This window comes from Chiloscyllium plagiosum, unplaced genomic scaffold (assembly GCF_037043375.1).
Source record: "Chiloscyllium plagiosum isolate Xiang-an unplaced genomic scaffold, Cpla_swu_hap1 HiC_scaffold_37, whole genome shotgun sequence".
Taxonomy (NCBI): domain Eukaryota; kingdom Metazoa; phylum Chordata; class Chondrichthyes; order Orectolobiformes; family Hemiscylliidae; genus Chiloscyllium; species Chiloscyllium plagiosum.
The window spans coordinates 25,670,423-25,692,990 of NW_028270175.1; the positions used below are offsets into that span (position 1 = coordinate 25,670,423).

The 22,568-nt window shown below is 44.8% G+C and overlaps 1 protein-coding gene across 1 annotated transcript in view; it reads left to right on the top strand.

Moving 5' to 3' along the window:
* The first annotated feature begins 4,414 nt into the window (after window positions 1–4,414).
* fam131c (family with sequence similarity 131 member C) overlaps window positions 4,415–22,568 on the top strand; it is a 39,483-nt gene continuing 21,329 nt past the window's right edge. The window contains exons 1-4 of the mRNA XM_043675732.2: window positions 4,415–5,566; window positions 17,857–17,981; window positions 19,686–19,724; window positions 21,889–21,982. Of these exons, the coding sequence (XP_043531667.2) occupies window positions 5,545–5,566; window positions 17,857–17,981; window positions 19,686–19,724; window positions 21,889–21,982 (280 nt within the window). The 5' untranslated portion in view covers window positions 4,415–5,544. The remainder of the gene's footprint in view (window positions 5,567–17,856; window positions 17,982–19,685; window positions 19,725–21,888; window positions 21,983–22,568) is intronic.

Genomic DNA, 22,568 nt, shown 5'->3' on the forward strand with positions numbered 1-22,568 from the left:
TAGTCCCCAGGGTGAGGGTGAAGTGTGCATCAGATCCCAGGGATTTGCTGGAGCGGGAGGCCCCTGGGTGGGGTGTCAGTTCTCAAATTCTGGATTAGTGGTGCTGGAAGAGCACAGCAATTCAGGCAGCATCCAACGAGCAGCGAAATCGACGTTCCGGGCAAAAGCCCTTCATCAGGAATAAAGGCAGAGAGCCTGAAGCGTGGAGAGATAAGCTAGGGGAAGGTGGGGGTGGGGAGAGAGTAGCATAGAGTACAATGGGTGAGTGGGGGAGGAGACGAAGGTGATAGGTCAGGGAGGAGAGGGTGGAGTGGATAGGTGGAAAAGGAGCTAGGCAGGTCGGACAAGTCCGGACAAGACAAGGGGACAGTGCGGAGCTGGAAGTTTGAAACTAGGATGAGGTGGGGGAAGGGGAAATGAGGAAGCTGTTGAAGTCCACATTGATGCCCTGGGGTTGAAGTGTTCTGAGGCAGAAGATGAGGCGTTCTTCCTCCAGGCGTCTGGTGATGAGGGAGCGGCGGTGAAGGAGGCCCAGGACCTCCATGTCGTTGGCAGAGTGGGAGGGGGAGTTGAAATGTTGGGCCATGGGGCGGTTTGGTTGATTGGTGCGGGTGTCTCGGAGATGTTCCCTAAAGTGCTCTGCTAGGAGGCGCCCAGTCTCCCCAATGTAGAGGAGACCTCATCAGGAGCAACGGATACAATAAATGATATTGGTGGATGTGCAGGTAAAACATTGATGGATGTGGAAGGCTCCATTAGGGCCTTGGATAGAGGTGATGGAGGAGGTGAGGGCACAGGTTTTACAGTTCCTGCGGTGGCAGGGGAAAGTGCCAGGATGGGAGGGCGGGTCGTAGGGGGGCGTGGACCTGACCGGGTAGTCACGGAGGGAACGGTCTTTGCGGAAGGCGGAAAGGGGTGGGGAGGGAAATATATCCCTGGTGGTGGGGTCTTTTTGGAGGTGGCGGAAATGTCGGCGGATGATTTGGTTTATGCGGAGGTTTGTAGGGTGGAAGGTGAGCACCAGGGGCGTTCTGTCCTTGTTACGGTTGGAGGGGTGGGGTCTGAGGGCGGAGTGCGGGATGTGGACGAGATGCGTTGGAGGGCATCTTTAACCACGTGGGAAGGGAAATTGCGGTCTCTAAAGAAGGAGGCCATCTGGTGTGTTCTATGGTGGAACTGGTCCTCCTGGGAGCAGATACGGTGGAGGCAGAGGAATTGGGAATACGGGATGGCATTTTTACAAGAGATAGGATGGGAAGAGATGTAATCCAGGTAGCTGTGGGAGTCGGTGGGTTTGTAAAAAATGTCAGTGTCAAGTCGGTCGTCACTAATGGAGATGGAGAGGTCCAGGAAGGGGAGGTAGGTGTCAGAGATGGTCCAGGTAAATTTAAGGTCAGGGTGGAATGTGTTGGTGAAGTTGATGAATTGCTCAACCTCCTCGCGGGAGCACTAGGTGGCGCCAATGCAGTCATCAATGTAGCGGAGGAAGAGGTGGGGAGTGGTGCCGGTGTAATTACGGAAGATCAACTGTTCTACGTATCCAACAAAGATACAGGCATAGATGGGGCCCATACGTGTGCCCATGGCTACCCCTTTGGTCTGGAGGAAGTGGGAGGATTCAAAGGAGAAATTGTGAGGACCAGTTCGGCCAAACGAATGAGAGTGTCGGTGGAAGGGTACTGTTGGGGACGACTGGAGAGTACAAAATGGAGGGCTTGGAGGCCCTGGTCATGGCGGATGGAGGTGTAGAGGGATTGGATATCCATGGTGAAGATGAGGCGTTGGGGGCCGGGGAAACGGAAGTCTTGGAGGAGTTGGAGGGCGTGGGTGGTGTCTTGAACGTATGTGGGGAGTTCCTGGACTAGGGGGGATAGGACAGTGTTGAGGTAGGTAGAGATGAGTTCAGTGGGGCAGGTGCATGCTGAGACAATGGGTCGGCCAGGGTGGTCAGGCTTGTGGATCTTGGGAAGGAGGTAGAACCGGGCAGTGCGGGGTTCCCGGACTATGAGGTTGGAAGCTGTGGGTGGGAGATCTCCTGAGGTGATGAGGTTCTGAATGGTCTGGGAGATGATGGTTTGGTGATGGGGGGTTGGGTCATGGTCAAGGGGGCAGTAAGAAGAGGTGTCCTCGAGTTGGCGTTTGGCTTCAGCAGTGTAGAGGTCAGTGCGCCAGACTACCTTGTCAGTTCTCAAAGGAGGTCTCAGGTCAGGGTCTGGAAGGTATATGAGATCTGGGGGAGGTGTGGTTGGGGCCGGGATGAGGTAAGGATGGGGTCAGTTGAACAGCTGATCAGAAGTTAGACTAGGTATTTAATAGTCTAACATTTCCTGAGTCACTATTTTACTTAATTTCATCAGAACCATCAAAATCTCCAATTAAAAGAAGAATTTCAGGGAAACTCAGGGGTTAAGGGGATGTGCCCAGAGGAAAATGCAGTTTCCCAGACAATTCCTTCACATAAACCTTTGATCTCACTGGCTGTCTAGTCAGCGGAAAATCCTGTCTGATTTCTCGTGCATAAAACCATGTCGACCCTGCCTGATTTTGTTGACTCTTTAAAGTACCCTGTTGAAAATGTCTTTAATCACAGATTCTAACATTTTCCCTCTGACAGACTAACTGGCATGTAGTCTCCAACCTCTTGTCTCACCTTTTTGAATAAAGAAGCTACATTTGGTATTTTCTAATCGAATGGAGAATTCTGCAAATCGAAAGAATTTTGCAAAATAAAAACTATCTCACTACCGATTTCTTTTAACCTCTGAGGATGGAGTCCGCTATGATCTGGGGATTTGCCAGTTCACAGCTCCAAGAATTTGCTCTGTATCACTTGCATATTTTAAAATTTGATTGTAACTCCCTCAAGTTACTCCCTTCCTTCCAGTTTCTGGTTTAATGTTGTGTCTGGGATGATACTTATATCCTTAACAGTGAAGACTGATGAAAAATACCCACTCAATTCACCTGCCATCTCCTTATTTTCCAATATTAATTCCCAGACTCACTTTCTATGCTACCAATGCCCATTTTGTTAACTCTTCTCATTCTTGAACATTTATAGCAAGTCTCACCGTTTTTAATATTTCTAGCTGTCTTATTCTTTGCTCTAATTTTCCAAGCCTTGTTCTTTTTTGTCATTATTTGCTCTTTTTAAACTTCTGTCTAATCTTCAGAACTGCCAGCCAACTTTGTGAAATTACATGCTTTCTTTTCAATTTAATACTTTCTTTATATTTTCAAGTTAACCACAGATATTTTCTCCTCCCTTTGAGATTGTTGTACTCTCTGGAATGCACCTATTCGGTAACATCCCTTTAAATGTCTGCCACTGCACCTTTGTTAACTTATCCTTTAACTTAATTTCACTTTAGCTAGCTCTGCTTTTGCCTCCTTATAACTGCTCTTATTTAAGATACTATTACTCGTCTTGCGCCCACTCTCTTACTTCCCATATTATGAGGTTCTCTAGTTTTGAGTTTGAGAGTTTGAGTCTGGAACATACCAACAGTACAATCCACCTTCCCCCATTACTGGTGCCAATGCCACACAAACTGGAACCTACTTCTACCACATCAGAAATTGAACCAAGCATTCATTCCTTGATCTTATTTACCAGACACCAATTTGAACGTGGCTCAGGTTAGCAATACAGGAATGTAACATCAGCCACAGGTCTGCAGGTCATAGGGTTGAAGAGATGTACAGCACAGAAACAGACCCTTCGGTCCAACCCATCCATGCCGACCATATATCCCGACCCAAATGTATTCCCACCTGCCAGCACCTGGCCCATATCCCTCCAAACCCTTCCTATTCATATACCCATCCAGATGTCTTTTAAATGTTGCAATTGTACCAGCCTCCACCACTTCCTCTGGCAGCTCATTCCATGCACATACCACCCTCTGTGTAAAAACGTTACCCCTTAGGTCTCTTCTCCTCTCAAGCTAAACCTTTGCTGTCTAGTTCTGGACTCCCCACCTCAGGGAAAAGACTATATATCCTATCCATGCCCCTCATGATTTTATGAACCTCTATAAGGTCACCTCTCAGCCTCCGATGCTCCAGGGAAAATGCCTTAGCCTATTGAACCTCTCCCTATAGCTCAAATCCTCCAACCCTGGCAACATCCTTCTAATTATTTTCTGAAATCTTGTGCCTATATAGGTTCCGGTGCTCCCAGACAAACAAAAAGTTTTTAATTCTTTGGCGGTTCAATCAAACATCCCATGCCATTATTCCATGAATGCCAACAGAGTTCCCCCAGTGTCCTGGTCCAAACCGATCCCTCAACCAACATTGCTAAACAGAAATCAGCACATTGTACGATGAATTATCAAATCTTTATTTGCGGGATAATGTTGAAGGTAAAATGTCACATTTCCCCACAGTCACACAATCAACTGAATTCAAATATTCAATTGGCTGTAATTATAATTAAGGTTTGAGGTTATGACAGGCAGCATAAAAATGGAATTTCTATCCTTCCCTGAAGTTCAGGGTCTTGGCTCATTTTCATGGCCAAGGTGGGCGCCTGCTCCAATCCACCAGTGCTGCTATGATCAGAGCGCAAACCCTTTAACAAAACCAAATCATTAAGTCATGATCACATTGCTGGCTTGGGGGCCTGCTATGCTCAAATCGCCTGCCACATTGCCTGCATTATATCTACAACCTACATTTCCAAAGTGTTTCATTGGCTGAAAAATATAATGGGATATCCTGAACTCGTGACAGGTGCTATCAAAATGCAAACCTTTTTCTTAAAAAATTCCCAAGTTGTGGGGATCAATAACAATTTGTTAGCCCATCCCTGCTGGCCCTGGTTTGTCAATGGCAGAGAGATCCCGAGGATTTACAAGGTGAGCTATTCAGCTCAGAATCCCAGTTCCTGATCCGCTTTTGCACGGTCGATCAGTGGTAACCCCCTGGTATTGATGGTTAAGGATTTGTGGTGGTAATGCTGTTGAATAGTAAGATTAAATGGGCAGCCTTTTCTTTTCTGAGGCATTCCATCCCTGGAAGTGATGAGGGATTTTCCTTCAGCTTCTACCTCAGTAGTTTTACCTCAAATCTTTTTTTAGGAACACGGGTCCACTTTACCGAAGCGATTATTGAGTTGATGGCAATGGCTCCTTCAACTGCAGGTTGCGCCATTGCTGACCCAACCAATCCGACCCATTGAAGAAGGTGTTGCAACAGGTTGGTTAATGGATCAGTGAGGAGGATAGTCAACAGAAGTAAGAGCTGGATCCAACCAAGAGCCTGGTGGTGAAGGAGTTAATGCCGAGATGCAGCGAGAGTGACAGCCTGGTGTCCTGTTCCTGTGTGTTTGTGGCCGTGTTTCAGTTCAGCTCAGAAGTGCAGAAATGGGCCTCCGAGATTGATTCCACCGACGTCAAAGCCAGCTGCCTCAGCAAGCATTGTGTTCAAGGTACTCTAGGGAAGACCATACAACCCAACAACAACAAAAAAACCCCCGATATGTTGCATTTTTTAAAAGGTAGCAGTGGATAACTCGTGCTCCTGTCTTCGCTGCTCATCATGGGTTGCTGCATTTCCAGAGGTGAGTCCACATTGTGAAAAATAACCACTCACTCTCGAATCAGCCTGCCCCTCTCATTGTATGCTTGCCATCGCCCCTCTAGCTGGGGGGTTAAATAGCTGTCTTGAAATTGCAAGGCGACACTGTGCTATATTGGCAGATTAAATCAATCTGTTGTTGCTATGGTTACATGTATCAATGGACCAGGACTTCACTGTCAGTGTCAGGGCTTTGTTTTAGAAAAAGAGAGAAATAAGGCAAGGATGCCTAATGTTTCCCACAGTACAGGTTTATCAGAATATTCTAGAAAAAAGCACAGTCACGTTTTCTGTGCTGGGCTTTTTAAACGCGTGGTATTTTAATCTTCTGTAATTGTGGTCAAAGCTATGAATCCTATGGCCGTCCTTGATAACAGAATCAAATTGGATGCCATGGGAGTGGACCAGCAATCACCAACAGCAGCTGGCATGCCTGGTATTCCTGACCCATCCCCGATTTCTGAAGGGAAAGCAATTTGATGTGATTCAGTCACTTGCAAGCCCATAGCAAGAGCCAACATGTGCAGGACTGGAGTCACATAGACAACAGGCCTGTTCCCCTGTGGGACATGAGTGAACAAGTTTGATTTTTACAACCGCCTGACAGATTTGTTGTCGCTTTTACAGATACAATGTATTTAAGGCCAGATTTTAAAAACTAAACTCAAACTGCAAAGTGCAATGGACGTCCAAAGAGACTTTGAGGGTTCAGGTGCATCGATCTTTAAAAGTGTCACGTGCAGGTAGAAAAAATAATCAAGAGAGCTAATGGCATACTGGCCTTTATATGTAGAGGACCAGGTACAAGGAAGCAGAAGTTACACTGCAGTTATACAAAACCCTTGTTAGACCCCTCTTGGAGTAGGAAAAAGTGAGGGCTGCAGAAAAATCCTGATCAAGGACTTATGCCCGAAACGTCGATTCTCCTGCTCCTCAGATGCTACCTGACCTACTGTGTTTTTCCAACACCACGCTCTCTCCCCTCTTGGACTATTCTGAGCAGATCTGGGCATCACACTTTGAAAAGATATATTGGCCTTGGAAGGAATATAATGTAGGTTTATGATGCCAGGATTTCAGGGGTTTAAGTTGTGAGGAGAAATTATAGAAATTAGGCCTATTTTCTCTATTATTCAGAAGGTTATGGTGTTCTGATTGAAGTCTTCTAGATATTAGCAGGAAAAGACACTATAGATAAAGATAACTATTCCCACTGGTTGGGGATTCTGGAACTAGGCAGCATAGACTAAGAATTAGGACCGACCATTCAGAAGAGATGTTAGGAAGCACTTTGACACACAAAGGTTCGGAAATGTTTGGCAGCCTCTTCCAAAAATGGAATTGGATGCTGGATCAGTTGTTAGTGTTAAATCTTAGATAGATAAGTATTTGTTAGGCAAAGGGATATGGCTCAAAAGCAGGAATATGGAATTAGCTCACAGATCAACCATTATCTCATTGATCAGTGGACTTAGTTTGATGGGCTGAATGGCCTAATCCTGTTCAAAGTTCCTAAGAGCTGAACTCATGCCTTCTGCATTATTAATCGTTCATATGGCAACTATTGGAAATTGGAACATAGAACATTACAGCGCAGTATAGGCCCTTCAGCCCTCAATGTTGCGCCGACCTGTGGAACCAATCTGAAGCCCATCTAACCCACACTATTCCATTCTCATCCATATGCCTATCCAATGACCATTTAAATGTCCTCAAAGTTGGTGAGTCCACTACTGTCGCAGGCAGTGTTTTCCATGCCCCTACTACTGAGTAAAGAAACTACCTCTGACATCTGACCTATTTCTATCACCCCTCAATTTAAAGCTATGTCTCCTCATGCTAGCCATCGCCATCCAAGGAAAAAGGCTCTCACTGTTCACCCTATCTAACCCTCTGATTATTTTATATGTCTCAATTAAATCGCCTCTCAACCTTCTCTCTAATGAAAACAGCCTCAAGTCCCTCAGCCTTTCCTCGTAAGATATTCCCTCCGTACCAGGCAACATCCGAGTAAATCTCCTCTGAAACCTTTCCAAAGCTTCACATCCTTCCTATAATGCGGTGTCCAGAACTGTATGCAATACTCCAAATGTGGCGACACCAGAGTTTTGTACAGCTGCAGCATGATCTCATGGTTCCGAAACTCAATCCCTCTACCAATAAAAGCTAACACACCGTATGTCTTCTTAACAACCCTATCAACTTGGTTAGCAACTTTCAAGGATCTATATATCTGGACACGGAGATCTCTCTGCTCATCTACACTACCAAGAATCTTACCATTATCCCAGTACACTGCATTCCTGTTACTCCTTACAAAGTGAATCACCTCACACTTTTCCACATTACACTCCATTTGCCACCTCTCAGCCTAGCTCTGCAGCTTATCCGCGTCTCTGTGTAACCTACAACATTCTTCATCACTATCCACAACTCCACTGAATTTAGTATCATCTGTAAATTTATTAACCCATCCTTCTATGCCCTCATTCAGGTCATTTATATAAATGACAAACAACAGTGGACCCAAAACACATCCTTGCAGTACCCCACTAGTAACTGAACACCAGGATGAATATTTCCCATCAACCACCACCCTCTGTCTCCTTTCAGCTAGCTCTCAATCCCATGACTCCATATTTTGTGCGGTAGCCTACCGTGGGGAACCTTATCAAATGCTTTACTGAAATCCATATACACCACATCAACCGCTTTACCCTCATCCACCCTGTTTGGTTACCTTCTCAAAGAACTCAATAAGATTCGTGAAGCACAGCCTACCCTTCACAAAACTGTGTTGTCTATCACAACTTGGGTGGCACGGTGGCACAGTGGTTAGCACTGTTGCCTCACAGCGCCAGAGACCCGGGTTCAATCCCTACCTCAGGCGACTGACTGTGTGGAGTTTGCACATTCTCTGCGTGGGTTTGCTCCGGTTTCCTCCCACAGTCCAAAAATATGTGCAGGTTAGGTGAATTGAGAAATGCGGTGCTGGAAAAACACAGCAGGCTGAGGAGCAGGAGAATCAATGTTTCGGGCATAAGCCCTTCTTCAGCACCATATTTTTCAACTCTGATACTCCAGCATCTGCAGTCCTCACTTTCTCCAGGTTAGGTGAATTGGCCATGCTAAATTGCCCGTAGTGTTAGGTGAAGAGTAAATGTAGGGGAATGGGTCTGGGTGGGTTGCGGACCTGTTGGGCCGAAGGGCCTGTTTCCACACTATAAGTAATCTAATCTAATCTTATTCCTCTCTGATGATTATAAATCCTATCTCTTATAACTATTTCCAACACTTTACCCACAATTGAAATAAGGGTCCCAGGTCTATAATTTCCAGGGCTATCTCTACTCCCCTTCTTGAACATTTGCTATCCTTTTGGCACTATTCCTGTAGACAATGACGACATAAAGATCAAAGCCGAAGGCTTGGCAATCTCTTCCCTGGCTTCCCAGAGAATCCGAGGATAAATCCCAAGCAACCCAGGGGACTTAACTATTTTTACATTTTCCAGAATTGCTAACAGGTCCTTATGTACCTCAATCCCATCTAGTCTAGTAGCCTGTGTCTCAGTATTCTCCTCAACCACACTGTCTTTTCCTTGTGAATACTGATGAAAAATATTCATTTAACGCTTCCCCTATCTCCTCTGACTCCCCGCACAACTTCCCACTAATATGTCTGATTGGCGCTAATCTTTCTCTGAACATTTTTTTATTCCTGATATACCGATAGAAATCCTTAGGGTTTTTATTGATCCAGTCAGCTAATGACTTCTCATGTCCCCTCCTGGCTTTCCTTAGCTCTGTCTTTAGGTCTTTCCTGGCTAACTTGTAACTCTCAGGCACCCTAACTGAGCCATCATATCTCATTGTAACATAAGCCTTCTTTTTCCTCTTGAGGAGAGAGTCAACCTCCTTAGTAAACCATAACTCCCGTGCTCGACAACTTCCTCCCTGCCTGACCAGTATATACTTATCAAGGGCCCGCACTAGCTGGCCCTTGAATAAGCTCCACATTTCAATTGTGCCCATCCCTACAGTTTCCTTCCCCATCCTTTGCATCCTAAATCTTGCTTAATCGCATTGTAATTGCCTTTCCCTCAGCCATAATTCTTGCCCTGCGATATATACCTATTCCTTTCCATCACTAAAGTAAACATAACTGAATTGTGGTCACTATCACCAAAGTGCTCATCTTCCTCCAAATCTAACACCTGGCCTGTTTTACTACCTAGTACCAAATCTAATGTGGCCTCACCTCTTGTTGACCTGTCTACACACTGTGTTAGGAAACCCTCCGGCACACATTGGACAAAAACTGACCTATCTAAAGTACTTGAACTATAGTATTCCCAGCCAATATTTGGAAAGTTAAATATCAGCCCATGCTACCTCAGTAGAAGGGTCCTCAAACGTCCTTTCTGCAACTGTAATACTGTCCTGGACTAACAATGCCACACCACCCCCTTTTTTATCATTTACTCTGTTCTTGCTGAAACATCTAAATCCCAAACCTGCAACAACCATTCCTGTCCCTGCTCTACCCATGTCTCTGAAATGGCCACAACATCGAAATCTCACGTACCAACCCATGCTGCAAATTATTCCGGATGCTCCTGGCATTGAAGTAGATACACTTCAAACCAACTTCTTGCCTGCCGGTGCCTTCTTGCGATCTTGAAACCATAGTTCTGACTTCACTACTCTCAATCTCCTGTATACTCGAACTACAATTTTGGTTCCCACCCTCCTGCTGAATTAGTTTAAACCCCCTCAGGATATTGGTACCCCTCTGTTTCAGGTGAAGACCATCTTGTTTGTACAGGTCCCACCTACCCCAGAAAGAGTCCCAATTATCCAGGAATCGAAAATCCTCCCTCCTGCACCATCCCTGTAGTCACGTGTTCAACTCCTCTCTCTCTCCCTATTCCTCACTTCACTGGCACATGGCATGGGCAACAAACCAGAGATAACAACTCTGTTTGTTCTAGCTCTAAGCTTCCACCCTAGCTCTCTTAATTTCTGCTTTAAATCCCTTCCTACCTATGTCGTTGGTGTCTATGTGGATCAGGACTTGGGGCTACTGCCCCTCCCCCTCAAGAGTCCTGTAAACACAACCAAAGACAACATGAACTCTGGGACCTGGGAGGCAACACACCAACTGTGAGTCTCAAACAATGATGACATAAAGATCAGAGTCAAAGAATCGGCAATCTCCTCCCTGGCTTTATTGATAGTCGTTTGACAGTACAGAGCTTCTGTATTGTTGAAGAAAAGACATATTTTGTCATCAGGACATTTCACAAGAATACCAATTCAAGGGGAAAGCCAACATTTATATAGTATAACAGGAGAGTGCTAATTGGTTGGTAAGTGGACTTTGATTGGTAAAGACTTGTCGTGGAGAATACAACCAGTAATGATGATTGACAGTTAACAGCCAGGCTTTGATTACATTTTAGCACAATGCAGCACGGTGGCTCAGTGGTTAGCACTGCTGCCTCACAATGCCAGGGACTTGAGTTTGATTCCACCCTCAGGCGACTGTGTAAGGTTTGCATGTTTTCCTCATGTCTGTATGGGTTTCCTCCTACAGTCCAAAGATGTGCAAGGTAGGTGGAATGGCACCTAAATTGCCCATAGTGTCCAGCAAAGTACAAGCTAGGTGGATTAGGCATGGAAAATACGGGGTTTACAGGGATAGGGTAGGGAGGTGGGTCTGGGGTGGGATGTTCTTGGGAGGGTCGGTGTGGACTCAATGGTCTGCTTCCACACCATAGTGATTCTATGAACCTGGGTTGGCTAACTCTGACTGGTTAGGGCATTGCTCTGAGAATGACAATGACTTATTTTGTTGAGTTGAAACATGTGTAGTATGTGTACGTGTTCTTTCTGCCTGCATGAGGTGGTCTCATTTACATTTTAAACAAAATGTGGCTGTTAACTGTCAATCTGCGTTCATGAGTGCATTTCCAAGACAATGCCTTGACCAGGACTCTCCTCTCATGCAGCATAAATGTTGGTTTTACCCTTGAATTGATATTCTTGCAAAATGGCCTGATGAGTACAAGATGAAAATCTTTGACAAAATGTGTCTTCTCTTTAGCAAGGCCTGGGAACAGGAAGGGAGAAATTCTGACACTGCAGGCATCAGTTAAATGAAAGGCAATTAATCCTGTGGTGGTAATGAATTGAAGAGGGAGGAGGTAGAGATAGGGAAGGGCAGGAAGAGTGAGTGACTGAGAATAGAGAAAGAGAAATATGTGGAGAGTGAGAGATGGGGAAGGCAAGAAATATGGAAAGAGAGGAGGTAAGAGTAAAGGAGTGGAGAGGATGTAGATAAGAGATGGAGTGAGCAGAGGTTTCAGAGGGCAATGTAAGAGGTGAGTCCAGTGAGAGACAGGAGACAGCCAAGGCTTAACACAAAATGGTAGACCATAGATTATCCTGAGGGAATGTAAGATGACAATATCATTGGTGGAAAATTGGACAGAATCTTACAGAGGCCAGAGCAATGTGGGATGTGGTGATGTTTGTGACAGAATTGTATGAGAAGTCCCAATGAAGTCTGCCTGGATGTCAAACATACCCCTTCTCGGCACCTGTGTCTTAAATCTTAAAACAATCCAGGACAAAATGATCTCTTAAAGCCATAGTATCATCTCATTCCACAAATGGCCTGATAAGTTGTTGATTTTAAATCTGAGATAGATAATTAGGCAAAGACAGGCAAAGCCACGGGTTAGCCATAATCTAATTGAATGGTGGAACAGGCTTGAGGGGCTGAATGGCCTTCTCCTGTTCTATAATCCTAATTGAATGGGGTTCATATTTACCTCGAGTTGGCCTGTTGGAAAGCGTTTCTGGTGATTCCAGGAAAAGATTTAACAATGATCTTCTTTGATCCAATGGCTTACCCACAATCACAGGCACCAATTATAAAGGTTGGGAACACAAGGGGGAAGCTGACTCATGAATATCCAACTCGACAATTGAAAACAACTGATACTGAAGTCTCATCAGGAAATCCCCAGTTATGAGCAGGACAAAAACAGTTATCTCTCACTCGTGTTTGAGAAAAGGTACTATTAGTACTTTTTTGGTACTATCATTCAATATGCAGTTGGACTGGTTGGTAGAAGATCCCATGGGAAGGACTTTATGCAATGTCTACAATTGTTTTTTGGAACAGCGTGTGATAGAGCGCACTAGGCAACAGGCGATTTTGAATTTGGTGCTGTGTAATGAGGCAGACTTGAATAGGGAGCTAAAGGTGAAGGAAGCCCTAGGGGACAGTGACCATAATATGATAGAATTCACCGTGCAATCTGTGAGGGAGAATGTGGAATCAAATGTAGTGGTATTACTATTGACATGAGGGAGGAACTGGCCAGAGTTGATTGGAAGGGGAACATGGTAGGGGAGACAATGGAGCAGCAATGGGCAGGAGTTTCAGAGAGTAATTTGGGAGGAACAAAGAATATACTAAGGGGAAGACAAGGCAACCGCGACTGAGAAGGGAAGTCAAGTATCATCATAAAAGCAAAATAAAAAGCGTACAATGTGGTGAAGATTAGTGGGGAGCCAGAGGATTGGAAAGTCTTTAAAAACCAGCAGAGGATAATTAAAAAAAACAATGAGGTGGGGGGGTGAAGATGAAATATGAGGGTAAGCTAGCTAGAAATATAAAAGAAGATTGCAAGTGTTTTTCCAGCTATCAAAAAGATAAGAGAGAGGCAAGAGTGAATATTGGACTGCTAGATAATAAATCTGGAAAATAGTAATGGGGAACAAAGAACTGAATAGGTATTTGCATCAATTTTCACAGTGGAAGACACCAGTAGCATACCAGAACTGCAAGAGAGTCGGGGGCAGAGGTGAGTGTAATGGCCATTACTAAGGAGAAGGTGCTGAGGAATCTGAAAGGTCTGAGGGGGTATAAATCACCCAGGCCAGATGGATTACGCCTCAGAGATCTCAAGGTGAGCTGAGGAGATCGCATTGTTGGTGATTTTTCAGAAATCACTGGAATCAGAGAGGGTACTGAGGACTCGTAAATGGCTTACGTGATACCCTTGTTTAAGAAGGGAGGGAGGCAGAAGATGGGAAACTGGACCAGTTGGCCTGGCTTCCATCATTGGTAAGATTTTAGAGTCCATTATTAAGGCTAAGATTGTGGAGTACATGGAAGTGCCTGGTAAAATAGGACTGATCAAGATCTTGATGGCTTCATCAAGAAGAGATCTTACCTGAGAAATGTGGTAGCATTCTTCAAGGAGGTAATGAGCAGGTTAAACAAAGCAGAGCCAATGGATGAGATCTACTTGAATTTCCAGAAGGCCTTTGACCAAGTGCAGCACAGGAGGCTGCTAAATAAGATAAGAGCCCACGGTGTTAGGGGCAAGGTACTGGCATGGATAGAGGATTGGCTGACTGGCAGATGGCAGCCAGTGACTAGTAGAGTTCCACAGTATTCCATGTTGGGACCCCAACTATTCACGTTACACATTAAAGATCTGGATGAAGGAACTGAGGGCATTGTTGCTAGGTTTACAGATGACGCAAAGATAGGTGGAAGGGACATGTAGCTTTGAGAAAGCGGGGAGGCTGCAGAAGGAATTGGACAGGCTAGGAGAGTGACAAAGAGTGGCAAATGGAATACAATGTGGGAGAATGTGAGGTTTGCACTTGAGGAAGAAGAATAGAGGGGAAAGGCTTCGGAAATCTGAAGCTCAAAGGGACTAAAGAGTCTTAGTTCAAGATTCTCTTAACTGAACATGCAAGTTTTATTGGCAGTTAGGGAGGCAAATGCAACGTTAGCATTCACTTCATGGGAACTAGAATACCAGAGCAAAGGTATACTGCTGAGGCTGTATGAGGCTCTGGTCAGATCGCATTTGGACCATTGTGAGCAGTTTTGTGCACCGTATCTAAGGAAGAATGTGTTGGTGTCGTAGAGGGTCCAGAGGAGGCTTACAAGAATCATCCCAGGGATGGAGGGCTTGTTATATGAGGAGTGGTTGAGGACTCTGGGTCTGGACTCAATGGAGTTTAGAAGGATGAGGGGGGATCTCATTGAAACAAAATATTGAAAGGAGACACTATACACCAAACAACCCCACTGCTGTGTGGCTGACCACTTCAACTCCTCCTCCCACTCAACCAAGGATATGCAAGTCCTTGGCCTCCTCTACTGCCAAATCCAAGCCACTTGATGCCTGGAGGAAGAACTCCTCACCTTCTCTCTTGGGACCCTTCAACCACATGGGCATCAACATCAACTTCACTAGTTTCCTAATCTCCCCTCCCCCACCTCATCCCAGATCCAACCGTCCAACTCAACACTGCCCTCTTGATCTGTCCCATCTGTCCACCTTCTTTTCCACCTATCCACTCCACCCTCCCCACCGACCTATCAGTTTCTCCCCCTACCAGCATCTTACTGCCTTCCCAGCTATCTTCCCCCACCCTCCTACTTATCTTTCAGTCCCCTTTCCCCCTCCCCCACATTGTTGATGAAGGGCTTTTGACTGAAACGTCGACTCTCCTACTCCTCGGATGCTGCCTGACCTGCTGTGCTTTTTGACTCTGACCTCCAGCATCTGCAGTCCTCACTTTCTCCTAGAATATTGAGAAACCTGGAGAGAGTAGATGTGGAGACATTTCCACTGGTGGGAGAGACTAAGACTTGAGCGCACACAGCCTCAGATTGAAGGGACGACCCTTTAGAATTGAGATGAGGGGGAATTTCTTCAGCCACAGGGTGGTGAATCTGTGGAACTCATTGCTGAAGAGGGCTGTGGGGGCCAAGTCACTGAGTGGCTTTAAGACAGAGATAGATAAGTTCTTGGTTAGTTAAGGAATCACAGGTTACAGGAAGATGGCAGGAGAACAGAGTTGAGAATTATATTAGCTGTGATAATATGGTGGAGCAGACCTCAATGGGCTGAATGGTCTAAATCTGCCCCTATATTTTATGGTCTAAATCTGAGAACAGTGTACTTAATCTATTATTATCACAGGGAGTGTCATGCCCCAAGTCTTAAACCACACAGAAAAGTTGGAAGGCAACCCAGCCTGTGTCTGACAGGTATTTGTAATACCAAATCTCTTTGTTCCTTGGAGATTTTCAGGCACGTGACAGAAGAAACATAAATCAGGGAGTAATCTGTGCGTGGGATCAGGGAAATTGTACGATGCTGTGTCTGGGCTTTGTTTTCTTCTTAGCATAATAATTATATTTCTTAATTCATTCTTCGGATGATGTTGTTGGCAAGACCAGTATTTATTGCCCAGATGGCAGTTAAGAATTAAGGCAGCCTTTCTGGAGTCACATGTCAGCCGGACTGGGTAAGGAAAGCAGATTTCCTTCCCTAAAGGACATCAGTGAACCAGATGGGTCTTTACAAAATTGATAGTGGTTACACGGTAGCCATTGAGCTGGCATTTATTCCAGGTTATTTTTGAACTCAACTTTCACCATTTGCCTTGCACCAATGTCCCTTCCTGGGGTTCTGGACTACTACTGCAGCCACATTACCCCGCCTCTTCATCGCCTTCCCTCAAAGTTCAGCAGCTGAAACGGATTTTGGAAAAATAAACTGAGAATGGATTCATGGAGGAAAGGGAAAGGTGTGAACATGCTGCCATGCTCTGCATTAACCAACTACCAAAGAATGGTCTTCTACTTCTAGAATTGGATCGATGGCCTAGTGGCATTATCGCTGGCTTGTTAATCCAGAGACTTGGGTTCAAATCCTGCCCTGGTATGAAACAATTCTTGGAAAAACTCATCTGGTTCACTAATGCCCTTAAGGGAAGGAAACTGCCAATCTTATCTGGTCTGGACTGAATATATTAGATTCCCTACAGTGTGGAAACAGACGCTTCAGCCCGACACGTCCACACCTACCATCTGAAGAGTAACCCACCCAGACTCATTCCCCTACCCTGTATTTACCCCTGACTAATGCACCTAGCACTATTGGCAATTTAGCATGGCCAATTCACCTAACCTGCACATCTTTGGATTGTGGTAGGATACCTGAGCACCCGGAGGAAACCCACACAGACACAGGGAGAATGTGCAAGCTCCACACAGACAGCCATCCAAGACTGGAATCGAACCTGGGTCCCTGGCACTGTGTGATTTCAGACCCAGAGCAATGCTAGCCTAGTCAGTGACACCCATATAACACGAATGAATAAACTTTAAAAAAAATTTGAACAGCGGTGTCTAAATGCTTGCGAACTGGTCTATGTGACAGGGAAAGTGTTAAAACTTTGGGGAAATAATGCTTGGTGCCAACACATGTTGATTTGCCAGTTGGTGGGAATATAAGATGGTTGTCACATGTGAATCATAAAATCATTAAAAGAAAAGAGCAGAAGCAGGCCATTCAGCCTATCAAACCTGCTCTCTCATTTGTTAAGATCATGGCTGTTCCTATTGTGAGCAACTCCACTTGCTCACTTCCTTCTGCCTCTCCCCACCACACTCCCTTGTCGATAAAACATTTGTCTAACCACATTTCATTTGGGAAAGTGAGGGAATCATTAAAAATTATTCATTAATGTTACAAAACAGACAGAAAGTTTGCATTCTTCATCCATCTTTTCCCTCCCTGTCTTTGAGATCAACTTTTTTTTTGATGAAACAAAAAAAAGCTGTGGTTGGAGATTAACCCAAACACAAGCTGTGACTGACTCACTATAACAGTGTGAGATAATGCTGGATAGACAGTGTGACTGCTGCAACATGTTCATGTTCACGTCCCTGACAAATTCCAGTGATTGTTTCATAGTTTGAGACACCAGTGTCAAAGATATAATAATAAGATCTCACAGTTTTCTGTGATGGATGGCTCTTAATGTTGGATGGAGTGGGAGAGATTTAATAAAGCAGCAATTAGGCGACTCTACACACCGCTTTTAATGAGCCTGGTGATTTTGAAAGCTTGGGAAACTGGAACACAATGAGAACTTCCATGGTTTCAATATCTCGGGAAGGAATACATTAGAGTTGGAGACAATATAATGAGTCTTAATTTCCACATGGTAAGGTTGGAAAGTAAGTATGGTAGTGTATTTGAACAAGAGAGATAATTCAGTGGATTATAATTGGAATGGGATTGAATCAGGGAACAATTGGAGACGAGAGTGTGTGTCAGGCATTAATCCTTCTCTTGTACAATTCATTATTAATCATTGGTGAATACATTGCTTGCATTTCTATCATTTTTTAAAAAAGACAAATGCTTCATCTCTTCAGAAATTCTTACAAATACTTGCGAATATCCTTCAAAAGCCAATGGTGTATCCCAGGTTCCGAACAATGGAGTTGCTCAGGAGAAGAGAGAGTTTGCACCACCTGCTGAAGACCATGGAGTCTGCAAGGTAAAGATCCCCTATACACATGATAATCAATTCAAAACAATGGATTCTATTTGTTTTACTCTTTACAAAATGGCTATCCTTTAAGGTTTCTGCTTGAAATCCCAAGTCCTAATCACAAAACTAAAACCTTCCCGAACAAAATTACCAACAATGTTTGCAGCTACAGCTTATTCTTGTCTTCCTCCTCTTGTCTCCACAGCTTTCAACACAATCAATTGTTCGCCAGTACCACCTCTTCTGAGACCCCCCCACTTCATTTCATCGCCCTCTCTTCTGGTTCCAACCCTAAAATCATCATACATTTCCGACAGTATAACAGCCCAACATGATTAGTGCTTGGCTTTTGTGGGTATGCTGACTAGACTCAGCTTCATCCCTCTGTCGCCTCTCCTGATTTTATAGATTTTATTATTTTGCCTGTACAACATCAAGTTGAAGCTGAACCAGAACTATTGCAGTTCACCAAAGCAGTATTGTTTGGCCCCAATCCTATCCACATTCCTGGATGCCTGTTCATTCTCAACCTGGTTGACCTGTTAAGCTCTAAATTGACCTTCAAACCCTGCATTCAATCTACCACCAAAACTACCAATTTCCACACCCAAAATACACACAATAGCATCTTTACCTCATCCCATTATCACCAAAACACCTAGTGATGCTTCAGAATCCTTTACTAATGTCACTGTCATTACTAGACTGGATTTTACAAAGGCCAAGGCATACAAGATTATGGGCCAAGTGCTGGAAAATGGGATTAGAATTGTTAGGTTGTTGTTTTTGATGGATACAAACTCAATGGGCCAAAAGCCTTTTTCTGTTCTGTATGTGACTCTAATCTTCACACTGACAACCCAAGGTACACCCTCCATAAACCTCACTGAACCCAAGAACTCTGTCAGCATCTATCCCATACAAAATTCCATTCACCCCATCCCTCCGCTTTACAATTCCCTGAAATATAATGGGAACACTATTTATGTGAATAGACAGGTCAATTTTTTTGGGCTATTAATTATCCAGTTCAGTGGAAATCACAGCCAGGTGACTGTTACCCACACAAAGTGGGCTCTCAGCTCTCATTTGGCCCCAGTATTGGGGGATCTAAAGGCCCCTGCACTACCTTAGACTATTGGCACATAGGGTTCTTGATCTGAATTACTCTCCAGTGACCCCTGGTGGACATTCAGAGAGTGGGGGGCTTTGGGTTAGAAACATTGTCCCATTCCCCCAGCCACAGTCTCTGGATTCACATTAACAAGGGCTGCATGGCGGATGTAGAGAAAGTCTGATCATAGAGGAATTGCACCTGAGCTCGGTGAAGAGGAGAAAAGATTGCAAAAAGGGAATGAGTGGGTGGCACGGTGGCTCAGTGGTTAGCACTGCTGCCTCATAGCACCAGGGACCTAGGTTCAATTCCAGCTTTGGGTAATTGTGTGGATTCGGCACATTCTCCCAGTGTCTGCGTGGGTTTCCTCCGGGTGCTCCGGTTTCCTCCCACAATCCAAAGATGTGCAGGCCAGGTGAATTGGCCATGCTAAATTGCCCATAACGTTAGGTGCATTAGTTAGGGGGAATGGGTCTGGGTGGGTTACTCTTTGGCGGGTCAGTGTGGATTTGTTGGGCCAAATGGCCTGTTTCCACACTGTAGGGAATCTAATCTATACTAATGTGAATTAATGTTTGCTTTTGATTACATTTCAGGAAGACAGGACAGATTTCTGCTGGGACCCCATTGTACAGGTCAGTACATACTTCTCTCATTGGACGACATGGTCCTAAATGGGGCTAAATTCAGGATTGCAATATAAAAGGAATAATTAGGACCTCCCTCATCTGAAATGTGGTAGGGAGCAAAGCTAGATACGACTGCAAAATCCTGGGTTCAATCCAGCCTATGCTTTGAATTATTCCGGGAGTCTGGTTCAGAGATGGTGAGCTGGAGTCTGAGCTTCGAACATGGAGAGTTACCTGGACACTATGTTTCAGGAGGCAGTCACACCCCTTATATTAACGGCCTCAAATTCGGTCAGTGGTCAGGGACAGTGGGGTATGACTATGAGTGAGGCAAGTAGAGGAATCCAGGAGGTAGTGCTGAAGGAGCTTCAGCCTTGAGCTTGTCTAACAGGTGTGAGATGCTTGTTCCCTATGGGGATGAGAGCAGGGGGCTATAGTGAGAATGAGTCAAGATTAGAGTGGTGCTGGAAAAGCACAGCAGGTTGGGCAGCATCCGAGGAGCGGGAAAATCGACATTTCGGGCAAAAGCCCTACAAGAAATTCCTGATGAAAAGCTTTTGCCTGAAACGTCGATTTTCCTGCTCTTTGGATGCTGCCTGACCTGCTGTGCTTTTCCAGCACGAGTCTAATCTCCAGCATCTGCAGTACCCACTTCTGCCGTGTAGCAAAAATGAGCAAACTGACCATAGCACCTTTGTATAGGGAGCCATTCAAGAGTGGGGAGAAAAGAGAAATGTAGCTGAGACCTGGGATACTATAGTCAGGGAAATAGATCCTATTCTGTGGCCAGGATCAAGAGTCCTAAAGACTGTGTTGCCTGTCTGGTGCCCATGTTTAGGATATCTCATCTGGGCTGCAGTGGAACTTAGAGTGGGAGGGAAAGATCCAGTTGTCGTGGTCCACATAGTTACCAGCGGTAGGAAGAGGAAAGAGGCTCTGCTAAGGGAATAGGAGCAGCTAGGGACTTAATTAAAAAGCAGAACCAAACAGGTTATTATCTTTGGATTACTACCTGAGCCACAAGCAAATTGGCACAGCGTCAACAAGATTAAAGAGGTGCAAGTGTAGCTCAAAGATGGAGGTGAAAGAAACGAATTAGAATTCATGAGACATTGGCACCAGGACTGGGGAAAGAGGGAGCTGTTCCCACAGGATGGGCTCCACCTGAGTTACACTGGGACCAGAGTCCTGGAAAATCATGTAATAAGGGCTTTAAGCTAAATAGTTGGGGGTGGGACCAGTTGCATTGAAAATTATGAAAAGGTTAAAGGGAGAGGAGGACTTGTTAGAGGTTATTAAAGTTTCCAGAACAAATAACAGGATAGAGAGTATGGAAAGAGTCGGGAGTCTAACTTCAGGCACAGCAGATAAGGGGACAACTATGAAAAGGGAGTGACAGTCAAGGCAGGACTGAGAGTATTGGACTTGAATGCATGTAGCATATGAAGCAAGGTAAATGAGCCTGTACCTTAGATTGAAATTGGTGGGTATGATTTTGTGGGTATGACAGAGACATCAGCAGGATCAGGACTGGGAATTAAGTATCTGCAGATGCTGGAACCTGTACTCTAAACAAAAAATGCTGGAAATCATCTTCGAGTCTAGACTTGAAATGTTAGCTTGCTCTCTCTCTCCATGGATGCTGCCTGACCCACTGTGGTTTCCAGCATCTTTTATTTTCAGTGCTAACCAGTGACCTCCTCAAACGTTCATGTGGGAATGTAATGGGAACAAATGTAGTGATCACCTCTTCTGTGTGGTCAAAGAAATCATTTAAGCTCAGACTTGCAGAGTCCATGAAAGATGCCAGCTCCCTTGGAAGATTAGCCCAATGAGCAAAAGGAGGTAAAGGGGAGAACTCAGCGAGAAATAAACTGATCTGAGCTCTTTTGGTTCCTGACTCTGACATCGCCACATTAATATAAAGACTATTTGCCTGCATTCTAAAGGAGGTTATATTAAGTTTGTCCATCATCAATACGTCTTAAGGTAAATAAATGATACTGTGACCAGGTGGTATATATTGAAGTGCGTGTGTTTAGAGAATAAATGGCCAATGGTAATCTGCTACTGGTGGCATGATTGTACACTGTTTAATCTCACATTTTGACTGAAATCTAATCCAATGTGCTTCATTTTTTTGTAACGTTGTTTTTTTTTTGGAATTTAGAATTGTTTTGGAAGCACCAATGTAATCTTTACTGGCTCGAAGCAGACTCTGAATGGCTATGACATCACTGCACTTGCAAGGTCATCACTAGTTGGTAGGTTGATTTGAAATGTTTATAAACTGGGCAAAATTGAGCTGAACTCCTTCAACCTAGCCGTTAGCATGTCGAACATCCTTTTGCCTGCAAAAGGTTTATTCTTCGCATGATCTTTCTGACGATCGAGTGGCCCCAGATCTCTCGAGAATGAAGCCCTCATGGATTGAGCACTGTGCCTGGTGGAGATGTCTGTGTCTGAATTGGTGCCGTTGGTTACCCACCTCGGGGAACTAGATAGGGATTGGCCCCTGCAGGGAATAAGGGCTTTTGCCCGAAACGTCGATTTTGCTGAAGCTCCTCGGATGCTGCCTGAACTGCTGTGCTCTTCCAGCACCACTGATCCAGAATCTGGTTTCCAGCATCTGCAGTCATTGTTTTTACCACTGCAGGGAATAGGCTGCCCCTACTCCGCCCCCACCAAAAATGAAAGAGATGATCTACGAGAATGTGCCAGCATTTTACAACAGGCCACTTTGTTTGACAAGTTGTGATCTATTTCAGTCAGGACACTAATGATCTTTTTTACCTTCGCTACCTCTGACACCAGGATCTAACCAACATCCCACCTGCCCAGCAATGCTGG